This window comes from Balaenoptera borealis (assembly GCF_965194805.1).
Source record: "Balaenoptera borealis genome assembly, chromosome: 1".
NCBI lineage: Eukaryota > Metazoa > Chordata > Mammalia > Artiodactyla > Balaenopteridae > Balaenoptera > Balaenoptera borealis.
Window position 1 is genome coordinate 79349393 of NC_138860.1, and position 15539 is coordinate 79364931.

Genomic DNA, 15539 nt, shown 5'->3' on the forward strand with positions numbered 1-15539 from the left:
CATCCCTTTGGTAACATAAAATTGAGAAACCAACTTAAAATGCATCAAATTTTCAAAAATTGCTGCATCTGAGCATGGCTTAGAGCCTTCTACTCCCCAAGCCCTAATGCCCGGGCTCAATTTGGAGCAGTTTGGCATTTGATGACTTGCCTCTATTTTCCACAATCAACTCAGCTGTTTAATTAAACCCAGTGCAACGTCTCCATGACAATGACTCTGGCATCAGGAGACCCACAGAACCGCCAGTTACCAATAAATTCAATGAAAGTGCCAACTGCTCTATGATCACTATTAGATATGACTTGCGGTCTTTGGTCAATTGGCACAAAAAGTGGGAAGAAACTGGTTACACTTTATTTTGGTCGGGGTCTAAGTCCCCAGACCATCATCATATCTCTACCGCTGAGTAGAGATCAGTAGCTTCTGCCCCATTTTGATCTTTTCCCTTCAACTTGCATTCCGTCTCCTGTAGCCTCTGTGCCTCTGGCTTCTCTTAGGGAGAGGGAGTGGCAAATGGGGGACTATCTATGAATAACAGGCAACCATGTTGGACTGAGCACCTACAGCAATGAGAAACTGGACAGTGGACAGGGAATAAGAGTAAACATCTATCCCCCAGAAGGACCTGTCCTTTCACAGCTCAGGTAAGAGACAGAGAAGGGTGATGGGTCCAAGCTGGTGCAGTGAAAGAAAGAGACAGCCACAACTAAGAATGTGGACTCCAAATAATGTTAACCAGGATTAATGAAGGTTTAAAGTGAATTTTTATAAAACTATGCATATAAATTTTATACATATCCTGAATTAACTGACTCACTGCTCTTCCTAAATTTACACAGACACTGTCTTGGTTCTGATTTAATTCAACAGTGTGCTCAACATTTTCCTCACAAAATCTTTTGTTTCCTTATAGTAAGAACATCTAACATGAGATCTACCCTCTTAGTAAATGTTTAAGTACACAGTAACATAATGTTAGCTATAGGCACAATGTTGTACAGCAGATCTCTTGAATGTGTTCATCTCACGTAACTGAAACTTTATATCCAATGAACAGCCACTTCCTCTCTCTCCTTTCCCCCAAGCCCTGGCAACCACCATTCTACTTTCTTCTTCTATGAATCTGACTATTTTAGATACCACATACAAATGGAATTTGTCCTTCTGTGACTGGCTTATTTCACTTAGCATGATGTCCTCCAGATACATCCATGCTGTCGCACATGGCAGGATTTTCTTCTTTTTTAGGGCCAAATAATATTCCATTGTGTGTATATATATATATATATATATATATATACCTACAAAATCTTAAATCACAATCTTTTTTTTTTCCAGAAATGGCTATATTAGGTGAAATCTAGAAAAAAAATTACAATACCTAATCCAGGTTTGAGAACTTAGGGAGTACTCTGAAAATAATTTTACTTGGCAGATATAAAGACACAGAAACCCTGCCTTTGGGGAACATAAAATCAGAGACAGTCAGAAACACGAGCACAAGGTCACAGAGAGCAGACTCAGGAAGAGAGCCAAGTCAATACCTACATAATAAACATCTTCAGGAGGCAGCACAATACTGTTGGAATCCCATTCATCTGAAAAACATAAGTCCTCTGTTCTATTGCTAACACATCCACCCAGTTGCTTTCCGGTTTTGAGATCTTCACAGTACTCTCTGAGGTTTAATTTCTTCTTCTGTCAAATGAGACTACTAGGATAGGTCTTTAAGGTATCCTACAGCTATAACACTTATGACCCCAGCTTTCTGGAGATCCTCAAGTATGAGACAAGGACAAAAAATGCAATATACCTTCCCCAGTTTGGGGGAAGGGAAGTCATCTTTATCCTATTAAACCCTTCCTGAAATCAATGGATTTCACCAAGCAGTATGAGAGTAATATTCTCAAAACTGTCTGCCCCTTTTCAACTCTAAATTATAATTACAAAACTAATATTTGTGTAACACTTAACCATTGCAATGATATTTTCTCATTCATTTTGAACAAACCTTGAAAATTAGGTTAGCAGATATCAGAATGAATCCCATTATAAAGAAGAGGAAAGTGATTCAGACATGTTAAAGTCCTGGAACTAATACACAGAGGAGCTGGGACTTGAGCCTGTAACAAGATTATAACAGGAATCTTTTTCTTTAAATACCTTCCTATGAAAGGAGGGTGACAGAATACTGTTTTCCCTTTCTCACCAACACACATACACACACGCAAACATTTTACTCCTATGTCAATCAGAAGATCTATAGTCTAGTGCTAGTTTCCCAGCTGTGTTAACTTGAGTGGAGCCCACAAACACTTTGATTCTCAAATTACTCTTCTTTATAGTGAAGATATTAAATGTAATACCTACTTCATGAGATCATGATGACCAAATGAGAGACTATATATAACAGTATTTTCACCCTGTCTGAACTATGAAAAAATGTGTGATAAATGATAGTTCACATTATATTTCTATACAATGAATCTAAATTTTGGTTAATAAATTAATACCAAAATTATGTCCTATTTTTCTTCCTGGAACTATTAAAAGCAATACTGATGGACTGATACTTGGGATGATGATCCCTAAAGAAGTTAACTGAATTGAATTGTTTGTTTTTGAGTTTGTGACCCCAATGTGAAGGTTTTGGTAAAGAAAAAAAGGAAGAAAAAGGGAGGAAAGATGTGTCTCTCTTTTTACAGCCCTGTGTAAATTTAGGTATTTCCTTTGTAAAAGAGATGTATCTCTATAACAGCAAAACAGCAGGTACTTGTTCAATTCTGAAGGGCCAATCAACATTAAGGAAAATATTAATCAGCTCTATCACAATGTTTACATAAATAGTGTCACTGAGGCTCAGTCTACATTTTTATCAAAATGTTTATAGATAATATTCAAATACTATTTTTTCTTCAAAGATTTCTATGAAATTGTTTGTTTTTTCCTCAACATGTTCAGACCTTTTTTGCTTGTTCCTTTGTGGTGTTTATGATAGTCTGTCCTGTAATATGGCTAGCTATTTGATTCTCTCTCCTCTGAGAAAGGAAAAATTATTTTATTCACATTTATAACTGCAGTGCTTAAAACATAATCAAAATGATAAAATCATAAAATATGAGGATTATGAAACAATCTACTGCAAACTTTAAGAGCTCAATAAAGAGTTGAGGTTGATTTCTAAATATGTAAATTAAAACATATATAAAATAGGCATCATTGATAATTATAGAGCGTCCATAATGAGAAACTTCTACATTGTTATTTGTATGTGACTAAGTTTAATTACAGTTTTGTATTCTAAGTTTATCCTATAACCTACGGCCCAAAATAGAAAATTTAGGATACCTCCTTTGCTTTCTACCAGGTATGGACAACTGCCTGGGTGACTCTGACTACAGAACAACCAGATACCAAAGAACTTGCATGGAATTTCAAGATCAGTAACACTTGCTTCCCTTCCAGTGCAGAACAGGACTCCATGTAAAACCAAGTCACTTTTAATCAAGCTTGGAGAATTCAGAAAAATGTTAATCTCTCTTAAATCCACTCCCCACCCTCGAGAAAGTACAGAAAGGCAGCTTCAACAACTTGCCATGAGTTAAATGCTCATTATATCATTGATGAAAATATTTCTGATTTTAATCCCTGTAGAACCACAGTAAAGTGATAAGAGGTAAATATTTATTGAGCACTCACTATGTACTGAATTAGTCTCTTCTGTATACATGATTTCAATTAATTTTCACTGTAACCTGGAAAGTAGGAATTACTTTTCTCACCATACCAATGAGAAAATGGGGCTTAGAGAATTTAAGATCTTACCAAAAGAAAGTGCTAGAGTCAGGATTAAATCTTATATCTAAGTTCAAAATTCCTACATTTTATTCCTATATTACTCAATTTTACATGTGTTTGTAAGGGTAAAATTCAAGATTATATATGTAGAAATTTATTAGTAGTCCTGAGAATTGAGGATCCTGGAATTAGAAAGATAACTAATTATTTATTAATAAATATACCTTCTAGGCAATAAAAATCCTGTGTTAAGTACTGAACAAAGAACCAGGGTGATAAGATGGAGAAAGAGAAGGTATGTCCCTTTCACAAGATTTGGGTTGGGGGGATGAGGAGGTGTAACTATAGAAGCAGAAAATATAAGGGACAGGGCAGCACTTTCCAGAAGGCAGGAGATGTAACTGTGGTTACCTGAACTCTTACACATCTGTATAAAAGCCATAGAAATTAAATAGTGCCCAGACTCATGATATTTTTCCAAGAATGCTTTAATTCAACATTTCTATAACAGACATCAATAAACTCAGAAATAAATACAAAATAATTTTTCCAAGGCTATACAAAAGAAATTGTCTCCTCAGTTTTCTCACAATTGCAAATGCATATCCATCACTTCAACCACATCGTTTTATAACAATCTCTTCTTTTGAATACGTCTCACCTTTGAAATGTGAGCAACTTGAGGCCTTGGACCAAATCTTTTATATGGGTATTTTTAACACATACCTAGCGCCTGACACATGGTTGTAATCATTCTGATTAATAATTGTTGAATAGTGCCTGATAGTCTTGATTTAGTGGTTCTCATCTAAGGTAGAGTATGATGACATTAATTTTTGTTATTAATATCAGTTAAGATATAATTTTGAAAGATATACTTTTTAAAATGGGATAAACTCAAAGTAACTTTACAATTTCCCTCCCATTTATTTGCATTCTGATATGTTCTAGACAGTTGTAAACGTACGAGGAATTGAGAATAAATCTAGGTACATAGATTTCCAGTGACCAGATGCTCTTTTCAGTGCTATTTTTCTATTATAAACTGAGATTTTTCTTTTGCTTCAAAAGGGTAAAACTTAGTTCCATGTAGTACAGAAATATTTAGAAATTTATGGTCTTGTACAATCTTCATGGCAAGGATCAGAGAACACTGAGGATTCTCTTACTCTGTGAGTTCTGGGAAGAAAGTGGTGATGTGAATGTGGTACATAACAACATACCAAGTTAGCTTTTTTTATTTATATGACAATTTTTATTGAAAAACTATTAGGCAATTAAAATGGTTCTAGATGCTGAGGAGAATTTAAATAAAAATGCTTATGATTCTCTTCTTACCCTTAAGAGTATAAAATTTAATGGAAAAGAAAAAAACAACACACTATTTCAAAATTAAATAAACAACAAATCAAATTGGCAATCAATGTCTTATGTGAATTCTGAGGAAGAAACAACTCCTTTATGACGACATACCAAGGAAGCTTCCCAGAAAAATAGACTTGGTTGAGGCTTCAGAATAATGGTAAAATATTTGTAGAGAAGAAAATGGTTAACAAACTAACATGAGCAAAGAATAGAGGCAAGGAAGAATACAACATATTGCACAATAGCGATGCATCCCATAATGTCTATGAATAAACACTGAAACATAGTTTAGCTCCCAAACGAGACCTTAAAAACCATAAAGACTGCACTTTGTGCTATAGCCATGAGTAAAATTTTTGAAGAGGTGAGCAATAGGATACAATTTATATTTCAGAAGATCAGTCTGACATCAGGGGAAAGATGGACTGAAGAGTTGTGAGAATGGTGATGGGAAAGATAACCATAAGGTGATTTTTGTAGGCATTAATGAAAGGTGATGAAAATGGACAAGAGGCTTGAAGAAAGATTGTGGTTCTGTCTGCAGGAAGAAAGAATCTGAGATAGACATTGGAGGATGTGTAGAAGTATTCCATCTTGGAGAACGTTTTCCAGATTTGGGAACAGAATACGTATACAGAAGCAAGAGTCAGCTTAATGAGCATTTAAGACGGTGGAGTTGATGATCCAAGTCAGGAAGTAAGGCAAAAAGAGTTAGATAGAATGTAGGTCTAGATTATGGAGAGATTAAACTGAGAGTAGACATTTAGGTATAAGCAGAGGGATAATGAGAAACTATTGAAGATTATATATAAAGTCATAAATAAAGTAATCTATAAGTGAGTGCATTCAGATGATTTATTTTGCAGCTGCAGGAAAGTGGGAGAATATGAAGGTAATAAAATTGAATGGACTAGCTTTGCAGAGTAAACAGCGTGAGAGGCTGAGAATTTTAATAGCAGCCTCATCCTGGGAATGGAGATGAAGGGATAGTTAAATCTGGGAAATGTCAAAAAAGTTTTCCTATGGTGTTAAAAATACTGGGGAGACTCAAAGTTGGATGCACACTTTGAATAATTTTAGATACTTCTTCATGTCTTACAAAAACTGGAAAGAGGAGAAATGAGTTAGAACTCAGAATCTGAGAACACACGCTATGATGATCAATATAATGATCATTCTAATGATTTTTCTAATTTTCAGGGGGTTTTCTTGGCACTGTCTTCTCTCTCAGATTGTCTCCTGATGATCTGCCTTCCATGGAGTGGGTCAATGAGACCTTGGTGAGAGAGTTTGTCTTCCTCGGCTTCTCATCTCTGGCTGGGCTGCAGCGGCTGCTGTTCGTTGTCTTCCTGCTCGTCTACATGTTCACCCTGGGCACCAATGCCATCATCATTTCCACCATTGTGCTGGAAAGAGCCCTCCACACCCCTATGTACTTCTTCCTTGCTGGACTCTCCTGCTCTGAGACTTGCTACACCTTCGTCATTGTACCCAAGATGCTGGTTGACCTGCTAGCACAGAAGAAGACCATCTCCTTCTTGGGCTGTTCTATCCAGATGTTTTCCTTCCTCTTCTTAGGTTGCTCGCACTCCTTCCTGCTGGCAGCCATGGGTTATGATCGCTATGTGGCCATCTGTAACCCTCTGCGGTACACAGTGCTCATGGGACATGGGATGTGTGTGGGACTTGTGGCTGTTGCCTGTCTCTGTGGTTTTACTATTGCAGAGATCATCACATCCTTGGTATTTCACCTGCCCTTTCACTCCTCCAACCAACTACACCACTTCTTCTGTGACATTTCTCCTGTTCTCAAGGTGGCATCCCACCATACCCACTTTAGTCAGTTTGTCATTATCATGCTCTGTGCATTGGTCCTGGTTATCCCCCTGTTATTGATTTTGGTATCCTATATTCACATCATCTCTGCTATACTCCAGTTTCCTTCCACATTAGGCAGGTACAAAGCTTTTTCCACCTGTGCTTCTCACCTCATTATTGTCATTGTCCATTATGGCTGTGCCTCCTTTATCTACTTAAGGCCTAAGTCCAACTACTCCTCAAGCCAGGATGCTCTCATATCAGTATCCTACACTATCCTAACTCCATTGTTCAATCCTATGATTTACAGCTTGAGAAATAAAGAGTTCAAATCAGCTCTTCAAAGAGTTGTGGGAAGAACAATTTCTCTGCCACGACATTAATCTAGATTCTGCTCTTTTCAAGTAATAAAACACAAAGTATGTGGGAAAAAATTCCCTGAGCAAAAATGATCAAGCAATTGAGAACAGTGTTCAAGAACAGAGATCATTTCTCATTTGTTTCCAAATATAAAAATAAAAAATAATAGCTTCTTGCCATGATCACATAAATTATTGCCTATTGAAGTTTTTTCAATTGATGGAAAAATGATGGATGGCTAACATTACGATGTAGGAATACAATTATATGTTCAGAATTTTAGGCTCTGGCAAATACCATTACCCAATCTCAGCCAGAATGGAAACCAGTCCTACAAATTATTGTACAACCCTAACTCTCCTGTCTCTATATCTCTCCCTTTTCTGGATGTTTCCTGAGTCTCAGTCTTTCAGTATAGTCAGATCACAGTTTTTAAATGAGATAACATTTGTAAAGTTATAATTTTTGGTGCATAAGTTATATCTAATTAATGCTCAAATAAGAAAATTATGCAAAAAGTTTTCCACCTCTGTGTTTCTATTACTGGGAGCTGGGGGTTTTTCTAATTTTTTTATACACTGGTACAAATCTAAATTTGGTCAGCATTCCTTAAAGATATTCACAAGGGCATAGGTTAAAGAGAAGACCTAAAATTTCGCAGAGTGGTCAAGAAAGGCAGGCTAAGCTTAAACCCATTTTATTAAATAGTAACCAAATAGAAAAATCTGTGTAAAGAGCAAACAGTTTCTGTTTCATGAATCTCGGGAGTTATCATGTGCATTTCAGGCCAGAATTTTAATTAGACATTTTACTCATCTCTCCTTCCTACAGAAAGGAGAGCAAACAAGGAGCTCCATGGAGAGAGCTGCTTCCTTGCTTTATATATTTTTTTCAAGATCAACTTGTTAATAAAGGTCTTCTGACCGAATCATTTCATTTCTTAGTCTTTTCTTCCACCAGTCTCCTCATCAGTGACTTATACACTTTCAGGGGTTGAAGGAAGAGGGAAGGAACTGGATGTTTTATTCATGGGCCCTCTTTTATTGTGGAATGCTGAGCTTGTCTGCTAAGAATGTAAGCCTACTGCATTTCTTCCATTTCTCTGAAGCTTGAGACTTCCTGAGGGTGGGGCCTGAAGGTCACAGAGACCAAAACAAATTTAATTTCTTTGGCCACCAATTTCTCTTTTTCCTTGGGCCCATTGCTCAGCCCAGACTTCTAGCCTATCAAGTCATCTCATGAAAAGGAAATAAACTGATAACCCTTAATGTGAATCAGTTTAATGCGTTAATTGTTCAAATTTGCACTTATGGGCTTCTGTTTTAAAATGTCACCATATTTGCACTTTAGAGCATCCCTTGGAAGTGTATATTATAATCTACTTTTTATAGATGAGAAAACTGACACTCAGAAAATTAAAATGTCTTTCCTATTACTGAGTAGAATTAATACTGATTCCACATCACTCACTTCCTTTTTTAATACTCCTGCAATGCTCTCACATGACCCTTTGTGACGACTATGACTTTCTTAATTAATGGAGTTCAGAATGCATAAGTATTCATCTTCAACAGTAGGCTAAACCATGTGACACCTGTAGAAAAAGTATACTGATAAGTATGAGGTAAATGTCCTTTATATCATATGGTATAGTTAATCCCTATCCTGATGTAATATGGTGTTGAGGGAGGGGGAACAAGAAAACTCCCAACTTTTGCTTTGTTCTTTTCCAAGACTTGTGGATACCATCATTTTGAGTCAGATAGCAGAATACTCACAAGTGGGTAGGATCACTGTTTGTTAGAAGGTTATGTATATTAGAATGATTCTCCTTCTGGCATTTTATTCTTGCTCTTTTTATTTTTTCATGTGACCAAAGAATTAATTTGGCTTTGGGCCTGTGCTCATGGGTTAAAACTAAACATCTTGCTCTCCTTCCTCTTTTCACACACATGCATGCACAAACACACACACACACACACAAACACACACAAACCCTTGGTTAATTTTAGCTCCCCTCTTTAGTCATATGTAACTTGCAGGAAAGAGATAAGATCTTTGGATTTGGGGCTGGCTTTAGCGAGAAAACAAAGCCCCTTCAGCCTTCAAACTAGGCCATGTATTCCAGCTGAACTTACGGAGAGATCTGCACTTAAGTTTCAGGCATAAATTCAACCAATAATAATAAATCGGTATGTTTTTATTTCCCATTCATCATTGTCTCCTATATATACATACATACATATATATATATACATACATATATCTATCTATCTATATATATATATATGTGTATATATATATATATACATACATATATATATATCTATATATCTATATATATATGTATATATATATATATATAGATATATAGATATAGATATATATACATCTTTTGAGTACACTGTAGGAAAGCTTAAACCAAGGCAGAATTAGGGAATTTCTGTGATCTTGGCCATGATATAATATAGCTGCGCTGAAATTGGATTTGTAGCCTATCAGGCTGGCCTTGATATTAGGACTGATTTTCTAAGACATTCTTTATCATTGAACAGATGAACCAATTATGATTCAAGAAAATGTAATTTTCAAGATCTCAACCTAAGTTATATATAAAGTAGAGAATGGTGAATTACAGCTGAGAGACAACAGTTAAATAACTACACAGAGACATTTACATTGAGAAAGATGAATAAGTTTGTGCTTAGCAAACACAAAGATTCTCCTGCCTCAAGTATATATATTCCATATAAGTCAGTGAAAGATTATAAAAAACACATAGATTTTTGTTTTCCTAATCAGTGATATAAAACAAACATTCACAAAGATTAAGAGTTGATAGGTTGATTGGGTAGATACATTCAGAGAAAAAAATTCAATGCATTATTTTTTCTAAATTCCTTACTGTCTTTTTACCTTTCCTGGTGATTTTAATAAGCTACTAATAGTTTCACACATTTTTCAGAAAACCAGCTATTATAAAATAAAAGATTAATTCTACTTGTGCTAGCTTAGTTCTGCTAGCACAAGTTTCTCCTAGACATCTTTCATTTGAGAAAACAATTCCTCAGAAAAACACACATGCACACTTCTATATGTGTAGAGCCATCCTCTTCCTACGATCTTTGTAATTAAAATGTGACTGTGGCACAAGTGTACTTGTCTCAATAAGGCATTGAGCCCAGTGACCAGAAATACAGTCCATATATAACTCATAGGAAGAAGGTGATCAGTTCATTGCAAAAATAAGACTCTAAAAATCCCCAACTTCTAGCAAAATATCCCTTGTCCTTTCTGCACTGACTCAACTTTCATGAATTAATTGAAATTCATTCATTGCTCATGAAGTAACTTCTTATACTTCCCCCCGCCAAAAAAATAAACCTTCCATACTTCCTGAGATGATTTTCCAACCATTTCACTTCATCTCGCACTTTTTCCTATGGAAAATCTTTTGGAACTTAATTTCAGTTTTTGCATATTCATTCCTTATGTCCCAGCCAAGAAAGTTGCTCATCTCCCTTGATGAATCTTTATTAGCAAGATGGAAAGAACTTGTATCAAAAAATAAATTAAAAAAAAAAACCATAATTAAGTAATCATTCCAGGGGACTTGATAACACAGCTGCAGAGCAGATGTTGTATCTATCTGGGCTTGGCAACAGACCAAAAGAGACATCATTGGTAACAATCAGTGGTTCAACAGCTCAGAAGGAATTTGTAGAAGTGAACTCTACAGAGAGTGATCCAGGGTAGTAGAAAGATGTACTAGAAACCCTATATGTGCCTATAGGACTGAAAAGTTTAAGAGTAAATCCCTAAACAGCCTACAAATGAAGATATCAAGAGGAAAGTGTTAGGTCTGGGATATATGAGTTCCTTTGGAACCTCAACATAACTGTGTGAAAAGATTAAAGGAAGGTGTTTGCAAAAATGGGAAATTTTACTTATTTTCCTTGGAAAACATTTAGAAATATATTTAACAATTTCTAGTCAAGACCTATTAAAATGAAGCTGTAAAGAAACTTTTCCGAGGGATATAGAATAAAACGAATAATCATAGGGATACTTTCTACAAGGACAGGATGTCTCAATTTTGTAGTGATACTAATTGTCCTTATTTCATCTTTAAATTCAAATCAATTCCACTCAAATATCCACTGCTTGATAATATGATAAATATTCTCAAATTTCAAATAAAATACTAATCATGAATCCCCCAAACCCCCTTTATATACATATATAGAGGAATATATTTCTGTATGTGTGTCTTTGTGTGTATTCAATTTCTTTAAAATTTTTGAGATAAGCTAAGTCAGGACTTTCAGCCCACTACTACATTTGTAAACACTGAATATAGCAGAGATTACATAAAATTTTATTATCACACTGCAGGTACATGACAGAGAATCCACTCTCTTACCCATTTCCTAGAGCTCATTTGAATTTTCACTCCATGGGTATGTCCAGTGCCACTGTCCCTGCTGCTTCCTGCTATGACTAAGGCACTAGCATTGCCCCAACAATGGTGAAAACTATTTCCCATACCTTGTCACACACACCCCTGGACACCATGACCCTCTCCCCGTGTAGTGACATAGAAGTCAATTCTGTGGATAACCTCATAAATCAACCAGCACTATTGCCTCTCCCTCACTTCCCACACTGCCTGGGGCCATCCAAAGGAAAAATTTGCAAGGAAGGAGGGCACATTTTATGTCATGATGTTACTCTGTGACCTAGAAAATTACTAAGAGTAAATTACTTTCTTACTTTGGGCCCCAGACTACTCATCTGTAAAATAAGGAGATTGGTGCCTTCTCCTATATTGGTCTATGTCTTCATTTAAATGAGATAAAGATGAGACTATTTTGTACAGTATTAAGTATAGTAGAAAGACAAACAGTCAAGTATCATAATTATTTGGTGGTAATTGATCTTCCTAGGTCACTAAACTGCTCCTAAAATCTCTGTTCCTATTAGTCTCTCCACTACTAAATTGACCATGCTCATGGATCTCAACCTAAGAAAATATCAGATCAAATTCCTCTCTTCCTCAAAACTTCAAAAGTTCACAATTTACAACCAACAAAAGTAAGCATTTAGGGATGGCCATAAGGTCCTCCATGAGCTGTCCTCAAATCTCTCTCTTCTCACATCTGCCTCTCCAGCCATCTCATTCTACTCAGAGTTCCTAAATATGCAAAACATATTTATACCACATGTTCTGTATTAGTTTGCTAAGGCTGCCATAACAAAGTACCATAGACCTGGCTAGTTAAACAACAGAAATTTATTTTTTCACAGTCTGAAAGCTAGAAATCTAATTCAAAATGTCAGCAGGGCTGGTTTCTTCTGTGGCCTTTCTCCTTGACTTGTTTTTGGCTATCTTCTGCTTATGTCTTCATATCATCTTGTCTCTATAATTCTGTGTTCAAATTTCCTCCTTTAAAGAAAAATTTCCTCTTCTTATAGAGGTGTCAGTCATCTCTAATGACCATTCTAATGACTTAATTTTAACTTCATTGGCTCTTTAAAAACCCTAATCTCAAATACAGTCACATTCTGAGGTACCAGTGGTTAAGACTTCAACATATGAATTTTAGAGGGACACAATTCAACCCGTAACACAATTCTTCATTTTAAAATACCACCCATTTTTTTCTTTTTTTTTTGATGTATTGGTATTTATTGGAAAGAAACATGCTCCTCTCACACACCTGAGGGCAGGAAGCGAAGGCAGGTTGTCAGCAGGAGGGGGATGGGGAATCTGAGCCACCATTTCTATTAAACAAATTTTTATTATTTAGTTGCAGTGGAAAAATATCCTTTGCTCTCTGTTCCAACAGCAGGATTCTTAGTGGTTTACTTAGTATTTTTTTTTTACTTAAAATATATTGTTATTTAAAAATAAATGTAAAACTATCTAAATAACATATGATCCTCAGGATAATAAAAAGTACCAATATATAAAATAGATCCTAAAATGTCCTCTCTTCCTCAACTTTCTTATCCTTGAATTTCCACTATTTATGGTTAGACTGATTATAAATATATACACATGCACACACAAACACACATCACTTAGAGAGAGAGAGAGACATGATAGATAGATGATAGATACGTAGACAGAAAGATAGATAGATAGATATCTGATATCTATCTTTAAATTATTCTGCAACTTATTTTTCTGCAAGAGTATATTATGAACCTCTTTCAAGTCTGTATTCATGGTTGGATCTGATTTTTTTAGTTAAGAGATAATTTGCATACTACAATATTTACTATTTTAAAATGTTGATTCAATGGATTTTAGCATATTCACAGAATTGGGCAGCCATCACCACTATCTAATTCCAGAACATTTCATAAGCATGAAAAGAAACCCCATAAGCATTAGCAGTCATCTCCTCTTCCCCCAGCAATCTCTACTCTACTTTCTGTCTCTATAGATTTGCCTATCTTAAACATTTTATACAAATGGAATCATATTATATGTGGTATTTTGCATATGGTTCTTTTTACTTAGCATAAGGGTCATATATGTTGTAACATGTATCAGGGCTTCATGCCTTTTAATGGCTGAATAATATTTCATTGCATAGGTATACCAAATTTATTTATCCATTCATCAACAGTTGGCATTTGGGTAGTTCCCACTTTTTGGTTATTATGTGTGATGCTTCTATGTAGAATCATGTACAAGTTTTTGGGTAAACATATGTATTTAATTCTCTTGAGCATGCACATAGGAGTGGAATTACTAGATCGTATTGTAATTCTATTTGTAACTTTTTGAGGAACTATCAAATTGTTGTCCACAGCAGCTGCACTAATTTACATTCCCACCAGAAATGTATGAGTCCCAATTTCTCCATTTCCTTGCCAACACATGGTATTTTCTGCATTATTATTATTAGTAGTAGTAGTAGTAATAGTATTGCCATCCTAGTAAATGTGAAGTTGTATGTCATGGTTTTGATTAGTATTTCTCCAGCGACTAATACTGTTGACTATTTTTTCCTGTGCTTATTAGAGATTTGCATGTATTCTTTAGAGACTATTTAAATCATTTACCCATTTTTAAAACTGTGTTTTCTTTCTTACACTGATAACAACATACCTTTGATTGCATAAAAACCTCCATTCTTTTACTCCCTCTCTTTTAAGTTTTTAACGTCAAAATTAACCCTTTTTATATTTTGCATTCATGAAGAAATTATAGTAGTTATACTCATTCTAATTTTAACTTTATACTACAGTTGAATAGTTAACACAATATCATATTACAAAATTCAAAATTTCTAAATCTGACTAGATATTTACTTTTTCCAGTGTGTTGTATATTTTCATATTACTAATCATCACCCTTTCATTTCAGCTTAAAGAACTCCTTTCAGCATTTCAACATTGTTTTGTGAAGCAGGTCTAGTGGTGATTGATGTACTCCCCCAGCTTTTGTTTATTTGGAAAAATCTTTATTTCTCCTTTGTTTCTGAAGAATAACTTTGCCAGATAGAGTACTCTTGGCTGGCTTTTTTTCTTAATTCAGCACTTTGAATATATCATTCTGCTCTCTCCTGGCCTGTAAATTTTCTGCTGAGGAATCTGCTGATAGCCTAATGAGGGTTACTTTGTAGGTTGCAGTCTTTATTTTTTTGTGGCTTTTAGTATTCTCTCTTTGTTTTTGATTTTTGAAAGTTTATTATAATGTGTCTTGGAGAAGATCATTCTGAATTGAAATAATGGGGTAACATATTAGCTTCATGAACTTGGGTGTCCAAGTCTCTCCCAAGGTTTGAGAAGGTCTCAACTATTATTTCTCCAGATGAACTTTCTGTCCTCTTCCCCTGTCTTCTTTTCCTAGAAATCCGATGATTCTGAGATTTGTTCTTTTGATGATGTCCATTAGATCCCATAGGCTTTCTTTGCTATTTTCATACTTTTTCCTTTGTTCTCTGAGTTATTTCAAAGTTCCTATTCTCTAACTCACTGAGTCCATCTTCTCTTTGGTCTACTCTGCTGTTGATGTTCTTTACTGCATTTTAATTTCATTCATTAAATTCCTAAGCACCAGAATTTCTGTACGACTCTCTTTTTTTAATGACATATCTCTTTGTTAAATTTCTCATTTCGTTTCTGTATTGTTCTCTTGATTTTGTTGAGTTGTCTTTTTGTGTTTTAGCTCATTAAGTTTC

General features: G+C 35.2%; 1 protein-coding gene across 1 annotated transcript; it reads left to right on the forward strand.

Annotated features, from left to right (window-relative positions):
- Window positions 1-1292: 1292 nt before the first annotated feature.
- LOC309635542 (olfactory receptor 10K2) lies at window positions 1293-9619 on the forward strand. The gene has a single exon (XM_082406945.1). It carries the CDS (start codon window positions 6420-6422, stop codon window positions 7362-7364), a length of 945 nt encoding a protein of 314 aa, XP_082263071.1. The 5' UTR covers window positions 1293-6419; the 3' UTR covers window positions 7365-9619.
- The last annotated feature ends 5920 nt before the right edge of the window (window positions 9620-15539 follow it).

Excerpts from the sequence above, each read along its gene's own strand:
- LOC309635542 (XM_082406945.1), top strand. The coding sequence starts at position 6,420 with ATGGAGTGGGTCAATGAGACCTTGGTGAGAGAGTTTGTCTTCCTCGGC.